The 13,033-nt window shown below is 38.9% G+C and overlaps 1 protein-coding gene across 1 annotated transcript in view; it reads right to left on the bottom strand.

Annotated features, from left to right (window-relative positions):
• Positions 1–13,033, bottom strand: part of cacna1bb (calcium channel, voltage-dependent, N type, alpha 1B subunit, b) — a 176,241-nt gene that overhangs the window by 1,550 nt on the left and 161,658 nt on the right. The window contains exons 45-49 of the mRNA XM_040157092.1: positions 12,016–12,156; positions 11,797–11,911; positions 9,121–9,159; positions 5,662–5,923; positions 239–462 (exon numbers count right to left, since the gene is read on the bottom strand). Coding sequence (XP_040013026.1) covers positions 239–462; positions 5,662–5,923; positions 9,121–9,159; positions 11,797–11,911; positions 12,016–12,156 — 781 coding nt within the window. The remainder of the gene's footprint in view (positions 1–238; positions 463–5,661; positions 5,924–9,120; positions 9,160–11,796; positions 11,912–12,015; positions 12,157–13,033) is intronic.

The following is a 13,033-nucleotide window of genomic DNA, read 5'->3' as shown; positions in this document are numbered from 1 at the left end:
CAAAATGTACAAGTTTGAGCAGCTATTAATACTCTGTTTTTACAATAAATAAAAAAAAGACAATTACAGATCATTTTCATCAAGATATTGTGTTGGCTTTAGCCACATACAGTAAAGTCTGTGAGTAGCAGAAGCGTGACATTCCTTGTTGTATTGGCTCTGCAAACTGGATTTAGTATGAAACCATGACTTGAAGGTTAGAGCAACTAACCACCTCCTGAAAAGTGAGGTAACTAACCTGTTTGAGCAAACCAATGTCCTGTCCCTCTCCAGGAGACGTGGATCTACTGGGACCGGCTGACTTGGCGTGACACTGCTCCCTGCTGCCGTAACGCTCACAGGAGTAGTAGCGCTGCTTTTCTCCTGCTGAGGAGTGGTGCCTCCTCTCGTGAGGCCGGCTGCGGTCCCGCTCCCTCGCTCGTTCCCTGGACAAACCCTCAGCTGAAGGGTCGGTGAACGAACCTGGGTGACCACGTCACCGAATCAAATGAAAAAAGCAGGTAAAAATATACTGTGCTGCTTTAACATTTATCATCTCCTCACTTCTATTGAATGCAGGAAAAATGTCAATATTTGATCTGTAATGATCCGTCTCAATTCAAAATTCACAGTGTAAAACCACAGCTGGCTGTGACTCGTGCTCCAGCCGGAGCAATTCCTAAAATGAAGGTACCCTGACCCATTGCATGACCTGTTGCTCTATCTATAATTAGGTAAATCTTGTTGTCTTCAAAAGCACAAAATGGAAGAAACTAGATAGCAGTGCTGTATAATCACAAAACCAAACAACGTAAGAAGTAATAAGTGGTAACGCTCTGGAGTCTGCACTATAGATGGAAAAAGCAGGGATAAAAATAAGGTTTTTGTTACAGCAGCAGCATTTTACAAACATTACATTTTGGAAATTTTCACTTTCTTACGAGATTAGGGTTAGCTTTGTCCCCCTGCTTCCAGACCTCATACTACACTAAACTAACCGTCTCCTGGCTGTAGCTTCATATTTAGTGTACAGACATGAGAGTGGTGAACACACTGAACTAACACAGGTTACCTACGGTATTACAAGTGAGGAAGCTAAGGCATCACAAAATATCAAACGTCTATTTTCTTACACAGTTTAAGATTAAGCTGCACGGGTTGGATTCAGATTAATTCAAATGGAATACATGGAAATTCTCATTAATTCAAACTTAATTTTGTTGAAAAAGTACCAGCCCTAATTGTTTATAAGGCATTCTGTAAAAAGGAGTGTAATAGGATGCCCTCATGACTCTTTTAGTAAAGTTTAAAACCAGTTTATAGGATTTTTATGTGATTATTCTGATGATAAATTGACTTCTTAGCTTTTTGTTTTAACCATGTTTTTTCTCCAGTTTATTGTTTGTGTTATTCTGGATACAGAGCTGCTGCATACAGCTGCCCAAGTTAAACTGAAAATGACTAAAAACCCATTACAGAGGTCAAAGACAAATAGAAGCAAAAATCCACTTCACATTGTGTATAAATCCAGCTTGCTCATCATCTTTTAGTGAAAGTGAAGACTGACACTAATTCCCACTTATTGATAATATTTAAGGTCTAAGTTATTTTGTGATCCATTTTTTTAGCTTCACAATGTACAGTATCGCCATGTTTTTGGAGAGTGAAACACTGTGTCCCAATATTTCATTACAACTCTAATTAAAGGCAAATGATTCATCTACTGTATACGTATGTGTGTATGTGTTTCTCTCTAGGCCTTGGTTGTGTGGTATAAAGCAAAGCACTGTGGTGGAATTACTTTCTTCTGCACTGGAATAATTCCAGTTTTCAGATTAAAACTGCGATGACAGAAATACAGAAGCCTATTCATCATTCTGATGTGTCAGATATGCCTTGAGAATGACAAGCTTTGAGGAGTGGACGTCTTTCTCTCTCTCACTTTTTCTCTCAGTTTAATAGATGTATAGAGGGCTGTTGGATGTTCTGCTATCTCACCAAGAGGTACCCATAAATCCCTGTGCCGGATCTATCTGCTGTGGCCTTTTATTTTAGCAATAAAGCCCAGCTGCTGCCCTCCAGTGTTAACACAAAAAACATCCTGCCACCAGCCCTCAGGATCTAATCGCTCTAGCAGACGACCCCTGATGGCAAACAAAGACTGACCATAACTGTTTATGCTCAGAACTTTGCTAGCTATACACTGTGAAAATCAACATGCAAAGACTAGGGACCTGCTTAAAATAGATAATCCATCACATTTCTGCTTTTTTTTTCTGTCAAACTTGTGTTATTGTTACTTCCAGATACCATTTTAAAAATCATTCTTGGTGGTGCATTTAGGGCAATGCGACATTTAAGATTTAAGAGCCAGCCCAGGAAAAGTTACCATGAAATACAACCCAGAGAAAAAACAATGAGCCAACATTGACAGTGTGGAAAAGATTATATAAATTTGGTCATTTCTTGAAGTAAACGGTGGCTGTTGCTACTCTGCTGACTCTGAAATCTGAGGTGTCTAAGCATACTGGTAGGCACCGATATAGGTATTTGGTTTGGACGATTTTGCTCAGGACTGGTTTCATGCATATTTATCTGATAGAACACAGGCAATCTGTACTGATGGCCTCCAAACAAACTCCCTTAAGATATTTAAGGGGGTTCCACAAGGCTCTGTGCTAGGTTATTTACTTTTTACACTGTACTCTTACATCACAACATTATCACTCCAGCACCGACTTATCATATCCATTTCAATGCAAATGAAACAGTCTTGTATGCATTTGGTTCCTCTTCAACTCGACCTATATCAACATTACAATCTTCCTTTATTGTTCTTCAGACATCTCTGCATAATCTCAAGATTGAACTTGAATGGAAACAAAACAAATTGTGTTTTATTCTAAAGAACCCATAATGCCAGTTAACATCTCCCTGCCATCCATACACTTAATGGCACTAAAATTGAAACTGCCCAACCTTATAAATACCTGGTGATTTGGCTAGACTGCAGTCTCAAAGCATGCGGAACAACTTGCACTAAAAATATAGATAAAAATCAGTGTTTTATATTGGAATAAAGCATGTTTTTGTTCTGAGGTAGGGAAAATTATTGTACATCAATAATTCAACTATCATGTCTGTACTCAACTATGGAGATATCCATTATTCGCATGCTGCTTGTTCTAACTAAAAGCAACTTGATGCAGTTTATCATTGTGCTTTGCCTTTCATTAAATGAGATGAATATCATACTCATCACCATATGTGCATATGAAAACTATTCTGTACTATCTGAAAAAGTAGGCTGGTCCTCACTAGCAAGAAGAAGATAATTGCATTCCATTATTTTTATTTAAAAAGGGTCTCCTGCAAAAGCTGTCATAGTATATTGCTTCTGTTCTCAATTTTAAAACCACTGCTCACTAGACCAGATCTCAGGTCTGTTTCATTTTAGTTACCCTTCATGTAAATAATGTACTTGGTAAAACTGCTTTCCACGACTTTGTACCTTTATAAATGGAATGAATTCAAGAGGATTTAAAAATTTTAATGTCTCCTCCCACTGCCTAACTTTGAATCTTTTTATTTGTGGCTATCCTTGTCTCTGATTCTGTGCTAGTGTTATATCGGGGTATGTTTGTTCTCTGTATTTATCCTTTTCTTTTGTCTGGATATGTTTGCTTTTCTTTCTCTCTGTTGTACTAAGGTCTCTCTTGAAAGACAGATCTTGATCTCAATTAGATTACCTGATTAAATGAAGGTAACATATAAATCGTTCCAAACGATAAGCAGTAATGTAAAACACTGGCATTTTTTGTTGATGGGCAAAAATATTCAAAAGTAATGGTACAGGGGGCATCCGGTGGCCTAATGGTTAGGTGCATACCAGATAACTGCAATTCTACTTCGCGACACCCAGCGGGGGGCCCTTGCATGTCATGCCCGCCTCTCTCTCTGCCTTTGTTCCTGTCTGTCTCTAGACTGTCAAGGCAAAATGCCAGAAAAATAATCTTTAAAAAGGTAATGGTACAGTTCTTTAAAGCAATTGATGTGTCGGATTCACTTATATTTGGTGCATCTCAGCAGAAAATTATCTAACTGTAGTACGAAACAGCAGATACTCATTTTATTTCTATGAATTTTACAGGTGGCCTCCAAGTTAAGCTTGAGTTGAGGGCATGACCTCACTCATAGCAAACAGTCGATGACTACTGCCCCCCCCTGTTGTCAAAAGTATTTAAAAAAGGGAATTTAGATGTACTGTACAATATGAGTATTTTTGTGTGTTTGTATGAAAAAAGACTAAGCCTTCTTCTTAATGTGACATGCCTTGCTTCTGTTTAAAAAAAAAAAAAAAGAAAATGAAAATTCAACCTCTTTCAGTTGTATTTTGCAGCTCTATGTGTAAGTGTGTGGGCAGAGCAGACGTTCCAGCACTTACTGGAGATCTCAGTCTACACTGTATAAATTTGACTATCAAAGTCAGAGGGAATAAAGGGAACAGCCGATAAAGAAGAAATAAAATCCCCAGCAAAGAAGATTTTCCTCTGAGAGCTCACAACTCTCTGTCTGTTAATCAGATTAAAAGCCTGACATGTAAAATCCCTGGTTGAAGTGCAGCAGAAACCCCTTCACCTTCAGTCCATAACCTGATCATGGAACTTTAATCCTATAAAGAATTTCTGCAGCTATGTTAAGACACCCAAGTCATCTGCAAGGAAAGCCCGGCCTGCTCTCTCTGTCTCTCCATGAAAGTTATGCCAAGTTCCTATGAGCATGTTCTCGCTGTTTTATAAGAATTAACATCGCTTTGTTAAGTGAATTAATCTCTCAACAAGCTAAGATATGCTCCATCAATGGACATTTTCCCATCCTTTGTTCCTGAGTTTTAAGCCCAATAGGGTGACATTTGTAGTAAGATGTTAAACTCTTACAGTTTTACTCATGTTGTAGGTGAGTCCTGGAGACTGTATATTTTGCTGAACTGTGGCCACAAGTGGTATTTACAGGATCATGACACAATGACTTTCCCTGATTTTCCAACTCAAGGTATGGCTCAGTGAATGGAGTTTGCATAAACTGCAGGGGAAGACGGTCAGATGCCATTAATACTATAGCTCCAGAAATCTTCTTCATTTATGTTTAAACTGTTGTTTCGGATGTTTAGAATGACCTCTCCTGCTTGACAGACATGTCACCTGCTAAGGCACTTCCCGCTTTACTTTTGTGATAAAAGCTGAGGGTATCGATTTGAATGAGGGTGAATTTTATTGTGTGTGAACTCTACTGTGATTGGCTGACCATATATAGCAGTTTGCAGACTTGGGTCCGACACTGAATTACACAAGTTAGATCCTGAATGTCATTACTTTTTCCAGCTGTGACATCACACGGAGTGGTTCAAAATGACTTAGCCAGATTCAACTTTTTTTTGTTGGATTTGTGTTTTTAGACGCAGTCCTCTGTGTTGGCACTCATTTCTATTTCTCATTGAAATGAAAGAGGGGGCTGCCTTTTTTCATGCAGTGTTAATGTCAATCTGAACATGACCTTACCTTTACCTTGTGTTACCTAATGTTTCTAATACAACCTATGATGAATGAAAGCATTTCAAAATCCACTGCATCAATTCAAAATCTGTACTGACTATAATATGAAAGTTTGCTTTTTTTGTCTCACCGACAGTGCTAGAGGGTTGGAGTGCTGTAGCTCTATCCAGGGACTTTTGCTTCTTGTCTTTGTCCTTGTCCCTGCGTCGATGGCAGCGGTGGTGGTGGTGATGATGGTGGGCTCTATCCTGGCCCTGCAATTGCCCTAGCCCTGTTGAGGACTGGGCCAGGCCAGGCCGTTCCAGGTCATACTCCCTCAGCCCAACCTCCTGGTGCCGCTGAGGTGTCAGCGAGGATGCTGAGCGTCTTATAGGACTGAGGTCGACGATGGGCTGTGGGAGGAGGAGAAGTGTGGAGAGGCGTGATGAGAAAGTAGAGCAGGGGGGGCGGCTGTGGAGGTTTTACCCAAACCACTTGTACTGGATCACCAAAACATCGACGACAAACAAATGACACAACCGGTGAATGGCAACCTTTAGTCTAAAGACCGACGTTCAATCCGTTCTTCTCCAGGCAAAGATGTTGGAAAGGTTTTAGAAGAGTTAACACAAATCTGTGACAAAACTTGAATACTTACTGTTACCGAACTTACATAATTTGTAGGATAGCAGACATCTCTGCTGGTGGGGTGTTGCCATTGGCCTTTGTGGCATTTTTGCTTTTCAACATGCCTCTTCTAAGCTTAGAAAGAAGTGTAATCTTTCTGTAAATAGTTAATACTTGCTAATCACTACAATATGTTTTACTTAAAAGGAATACTTCACTGAAATAGATATTTTAATTATCAAACTACACTTGTCTGTAGGCCTAATTTAGGACTTTCATACCACATAGTATTGTACCCTATTTTAGGCCCAACTGCTGTCAGAGGGAATTTGGACATTTCAGTTGCTCGGGCATCATAAATTCATTATGGAAATAAGGTTGAAAATACAAAGTCACTGGATGGAAGCAGTTATATAAATGAGACTACTGTTTTAATCAGAAGAATTGCTGCAGTATAGTTTCTGAACACCAGCGACTGAACTGAGTCTACTGCTGCTCGGGAGCGACCCAGTTGACCAGGGAGGAAAAAATCCTGCACCAATTTTAGATTGTTTGTGCATACCATAAATGAATAAAGGGGAGCTCAAGGTGGGGCTGCCACTCAGACTTGCTGCCAGTTTGTCCCAGTGGTTACTCGTGATACTGCAACATGGGGCCCATAAAGCATTTTCCCCATAGACCACCATTATAATCCCATCAAGGTCCTATATTTGCAAAACTTTCCCAAAGTCCAGAAAAGCGAATTTTATTTTTGTGACATCATCGCAATGTAAAGGCTATGGAACAAGCAGGAACATGTGGGTCTGGCCAGCAGGGGGAATGCTAATGTGCATTTGCAGTGGGCTAAAAAACTTCTTTGGCCTATGTGCAAGACAAGCAATTGTCACTGAATTGAGTTAGTGTATCCAGTATCCAGTTCCGATAAAACATCCTATATATCTATATATATATGTATCTATATATATATATGTATCTATATATATATATGTATCTATATATATATATGGATATATATATATATATATACACAAAAACATATAATTTAATGGAAGTTTTCTGTTGGAGTCAGTCGTTTTTTTGGTAACATACATCTAACATTGTTTTTCCACCTCATAGTTGGTCAATAAGAATGTGTTCATATTTTCAACATTCTTCTCACAACAAGTCTTATAATTACCAGAGTAATTTGGTAACTTGCTCTGATGAAGACAACAGTATTCGTCTTGGGTTTTCAATTTGAATAACGAATTCTAAACGTGACTGTTCAGTAAATAAATCACAATCTGCAGTAATTGCTTTTTATAACTTGAACACAACACAGATATATTATCACCTTTTAAGATGATATGGCACACTTGTTATTAAGCGTTTGCGTATTTACACATCCAGAAGATATGGGGCAACATTAGCAGTAATTTGTAGTCATTTTTCTTTCGACCTGATCAATGTAAGTCCAATATTTTCTCTCTTTTAGCACTGTTTTGGTCTCCACCAAGTCCTGAGGAAAATATCTGGCTCTTTAGCTGCTAAATGCTCCACTACTGTATGTCCCACCGCTAACCTTGTCTGTCGTTTGGTGCTGAGCAGGTTGTGGTTTATCAGAGCTTTTTCACGAAATAACTTGGAAATGACGCTGATGACAGTGCTGAAGGGCACTGCATGTGACACCTTTCGTGTGGCATATTCCTTTACGTCTTACATTCACCCTTTTTTCTCAGTGTATTAATACTTTGACTGATTCTTCAAGGACACTGACATTCACCACACCTAATTCTTATCTCACTGACCTGCACAGCTACCAGGTAACAAACTGACGTGATAGGGAACTGGAACAGCAGTTAAGATACCTCCCCACCCGCTGGTTACTGCGTAGATTATGTGTAATAATTTTAGTTAATACTTTTTGGAGATGTTAGTTTCCAAATATAACAGTGTTTGTCTAGATTCATAACCTGTATAACATACCAACGCAAGTGTTAGGGGTTTGATTCACAAATCTTGGGGGCCTCTAGTGCTAGAAATGTAGTTAGACATATACTTGTATACATATAACCAATAGATAACAACCAATGTTTTTATTTCATTATTTGCTCTTTTACAGGCAGATTTGGGGTCTTTGTGCTGTTCCTCTTGTTCCTACCTCACAGTCTAGCCTGTAGCCACAGTCAGAGATAACAATATCACAACACTGCAAAAAATATTCATATTACTAAGTCATTTTATCTGGTATCCAGTCTTAAAATCTTACCTTTTATGTAAATGGGATATTTTGCTATTAATAAAAAAGTAATGATAATTCCCCTATTTCTTTCACAGTACTGTCCGAGTCTCTAAGTGAGGGGGATTAAAAGATTTGAGAGATAAATCAGACTTGTTTGGTTTGTTTTGTACTTTATGTTTGAAAAAAAAGATTTTAAGACTGAAAGTGACAGATAAGGTTGGATGGGTTTATAGTGGTGGAATTGAAAAAAATTGTTATTTCAAAGCAGGAAAGCAGTACTGTCCCTGCCTTGTTTCACAATCACACACTGACTCACAAATAACTACACACTACTACACTATTACATGACTACATCACAAAAAACACATACACACAACCACATTTGACCAAAGGCTAGTATTGTACTGCTGTAGTTAATGGCTGAAAAGCAGGACAGAGTGCTTGACATACCCCAGATACACATATGAAAAGTTTTCCAGGGGTGGAATCTGGGTATGATTTGTGTATAATGTAAATTTGTGTGTTGCATGTAATGTGTCTGTCAGCAATTGCATGGAATGACCAGTGTAAACAGTATATGTAGGAGGGGTCACTTTGTCCATGGTGGTGGGAGGTTGTGAAATCTCCACTGAAATGAGAGGAGCACATGGAGGCAAACACAGACATGGGAGAAGTAGAAGAAAAAGAAGGAGAAGGCGAGAGGAGGAGGGAAGAGAAGAAGAAGAAAAGAAAACGAGAGGTGGCACAACAGGTGGTACATACTGCCAGGTGGGTCCCAGGGACGTGGCGAGGGTGGCTCCGCTATCAGATAGCACACACAAGAGGGAGGTGGGCAAAACATTAGCAGTGGGCATTGAAATTAGGAGAGGGGGAAGACAGAAGATGAGAAAAAGAGACTCGATAAAGATAATACTGATGTTATTCTATATTTTTCCTATTGCCAACAAATCTCATGAAAGACCAAAACCGACAAATAATTGATCAAGTATTGTCTCTGTAAATATATCGCCACAGCTCCATTGTTCTCCAAAAACTATTAAAAACATATCACTGAGCCACTGTTGTACTGGGTGACATGTTCCTTACCATGAATACGCACACAGTAGTTTATTTTGACTCAATCCCTCATCCACCATCCTGCTGCTGGAAATACAAGAGCACCAAATGTGTATTAATTCGCCACTGAAAATTTACTTCTGATTGATTAAAATTTCCAAAAGTTAGAGTACCCAGCTGTTTTATGAAATCCCTGAGCCTTTTTTAAAATAATGAAACTATATTTTTCTGACCTATTTTTAAAAGATTTAAGTCTTGAAATAATTTGAGTGAATGAGTGACTGGGATTAATGAGGGACAGAACATTGTTGGTTTTGGTCTTTTCATGGCATTTATTGACAATAAACAAAATATAGCATAATGCTAGCCTTATCCTTTAAAGAGAAAGAGAGTGAGAGATCAAAATGCAACATAAACATACATAAACATAAGGAAAACACATGTTAAGTGTGGGAAAGAGCAGGGTGTAAGAGAGAGACAGACAAAAATACAGAGGCCGATAAACACACAAGATCAGAGAGGCGAGACAGTCAAGGAAACACAGAAATGATGGACAGAAAAATTATTCAACATGACATCCATATGCAGCAGAAAAGAGCAGCTACTTTAACTCACAAAATGACTGTAAAAAAGTGAAAATTTTGAAAAATGAATGACAAGTGAAATTCTTAAAAATAAAGGCATTACTGAAATCATGCAAAACTCAGCTGTTAGATTAGAATCCATTGTACTGTAGGTAAGTGTTAATAGTATATGAAATGTAAAGATGGATGATAATATTAAGTTTTATAAGAAATGAATTGGTAAGTAAACCAAAGACACTTAAAGCATTGTAAAAATAGCTGCTTAGGATGTACAAGAAATTTAATTTACACTTGCAATAGTTCTCCTTATATTGTATTTGCACGATCAGGTTAGTATGTTAAAGATCATTATTTTAAAAATAATTTAATCAGCTTCTATCTTAATGCAAAGGATAAAAGGGCTGAATAAATTGTATTGTTTGGTCTGTCTGACCAGAGCAATTAAATAGCAGGAATTGTGGACATTACAAGTACTGTGTATCTCTAGTATCTAACACTATTTTGGTACCATGTGATTATTTATTCCTTTCCACAGTTTAGTTTTTTGCACTTGGTTTGTGTGTAAACATTGCTGCATGCCTTATTTGTGAAAAATAAAGTGTGTGTCTACAATATCTCCATATTTGGAATATAAAGTATGCGGGCAGTAACAAACAGCTGTTCAAAACTACACTGCCCAGCATCTCTGAAGATCACTAATTAACTAAAAACTAATTAACTAATTTGTCTAGTCTGTACACAAAGAGCCATTCTAGTTTTAGGGAGAGTTTAGTGCAGAAACTATCTTCAGCTGCAGCTCTGGAGCTTTCACACAGACACAAGTTCGGTATCTATCTTCGCATGTAACTCGAAATATGGAAATAAGGAAACAGGAAATAAGCGTATTTTCTAAAATGTAGAACTATTCCTTTAAGAAAAGAGTAATCTAAAGGTGGTAAAAAAGCACTGATGGCAGGGTTTAATTATTGAGAATGACATGCTCATCTTTTCTACAAAAATATACCCTGCGTATCTCTTTGGAGGAGAAATGTTTAAAAGAGCATGTTTGTAAATTGGATTTTGAGGCTGTCAGTCCAGAACATCTGCTGCTGCTCAACTGGTTTGTCAGTTATTTAATATTCCTGCCCTCTTTTGTAAAATACAAAAAACTGGCAGTTTTATCCAGCATGTGACAATAGAGGGAGACTGTATCACTACTTGGGCAGAGGCAGATATTTAGGTTTCTGATAATGATGTGAGAATAATCAGTCAAGATCAAAGAGAGGTATCGTAGGAGTAGCAGTCAGTCTTTACAGTCAAAGATAATTATGTTCCCGTGTCAAATGTATGTAATGTAAAGTAACATTCAGTTTGTATCCTGCAGTAATTTATGAACAAGTCTTTTTGTCGACAGATTGAATGTACAGCATGTAGCCCACTTTGCTGTGTCCATCTCAAGCCTGAATTCTCTCCTCAGTAAAAATGGAAAACAGTCAGACTGGAGAGGTCAGCACCAGCAGGATGAACTGATGCGGACTGACAGAGAGCAACCCTGCTTCTGTTAGCTCACGGCTGTTTTCACTAACTGGCTACCACTCAACTCCCATCAGCCTTTTTCAGCCCAGTGTCTCCTACCTCAGCCTTTTGTTTGATTATTTCATCAAGATGAATCTAAGGTATCCACAGTGTCGGCATTTTCCAACCCTGATATTATCAGATGAATTCAGCTAAAAGAAAACAACTGTGAATGGACCAAAGAGATCTTTTTCTGTGAGCTTTAAAACAAGAAGCATGTCATCTTGAGCACTAGGGAGCTTACGTAGTACTCAGCATTGAGTCGGGGCAGAGACGCTGCTCTGTAGTGGCCTTCCAGGCTGGGATATCCCTCTGTATCTGAAATGTTCTCCACCTGTTTCAGTTCAACCAATTCCTGAAAGAAAAAGAAGAGGAGGAACGATGTGTGGAGGCAACGTAGATCACACAGACTTCACAGAAAAGTTAGATTGCAAAACAACATTTAGATGTTGACTTTTCTTGGTGTTCTTGTACCTGAGGTCTGGTGGAATATGGCACATCTTCTGACTGGCCCCTCTGTAGTTTCCTCCGGCCTTTGGGCCTCTGTGCTGCCTGAGAAACATCGCCGGACTGGGAATGTTTTATGGCACTCCTCTGGTTTAATCTGTAAACAGACATTCCAGAGCTCTGGCTGTAGTATTGGCGCTAATCAGTGTTGTAGGATCATTAGCCAGTTTCACAGAGATATTTCAGACTGTTTCTTTAGTGTTAGGCCACCCTTCATTTTGCTCCTACACCAGTCTAATACAAATAAGACAGTTTCAAACGAAGACTGACATATGATAAGCCTAAAATACCAGCCACTTTACTCCTAGACTAACTCGGCACTATGAGCTGTTTCCATGGTAACAATCAATGGTATGGTCCTTTAAGATTTCTTGGTTTTCAAATTTTACATATCAATTTACAATGATACATTAAAACAAGGTAACGTTATCATTGTAATGCTGCTTTGGCTTAAATAGATGAAATCCTTCAATCCAGATTGTTATTGTGATCGCAGTTTTGATAATATAGCTCTCATACCGCTGCCATGCTGACGACACCCAACCTTGTTATTCCCCCATCTGACACTCAGGTGTAGGAGCGCATCACTGTTGCCTGGCAGACATCTCGCGGTGGATGTCAAACCATCAACCAAAGCTCGACCTGGATAAGACAGCTCATGGTCCTCCAGGGAAAAGGGTGCCTCCATATTGACGGTAGACTGGTGATGCCAACTCAGACAGTCAGGAACCTTGATTTGACCCTGGCTGTCAGCAGACATCCCAGCTGTAACCCACTCGTGTAGATTCTTCATGTACACCAACAGAAGGATCCGCTAATCCAGGCGCCTGTCATCTCCTGGACATCTGCGACTTATCGTATAAAATCGATTCAGTTCAAGAAGCTGGTGCTGGCCTACAGGGCGGTGGAGGGAACTGTTTATACAAAGTAAAGTAATTCTGCCTGCGGACAACTGGCTGTAGAGGATGCTGCAG

Source organism: Xiphias gladius, chromosome 20, assembly GCF_016859285.1.
Source record: "Xiphias gladius isolate SHS-SW01 ecotype Sanya breed wild chromosome 20, ASM1685928v1, whole genome shotgun sequence".
Taxonomy (NCBI): domain Eukaryota; kingdom Metazoa; phylum Chordata; class Actinopteri; order Istiophoriformes; family Xiphiidae; genus Xiphias; species Xiphias gladius.
Note: the sequence above shows the minus strand (reverse complement) of the source record. Positions and strands in the feature narration are given on the sequence as shown.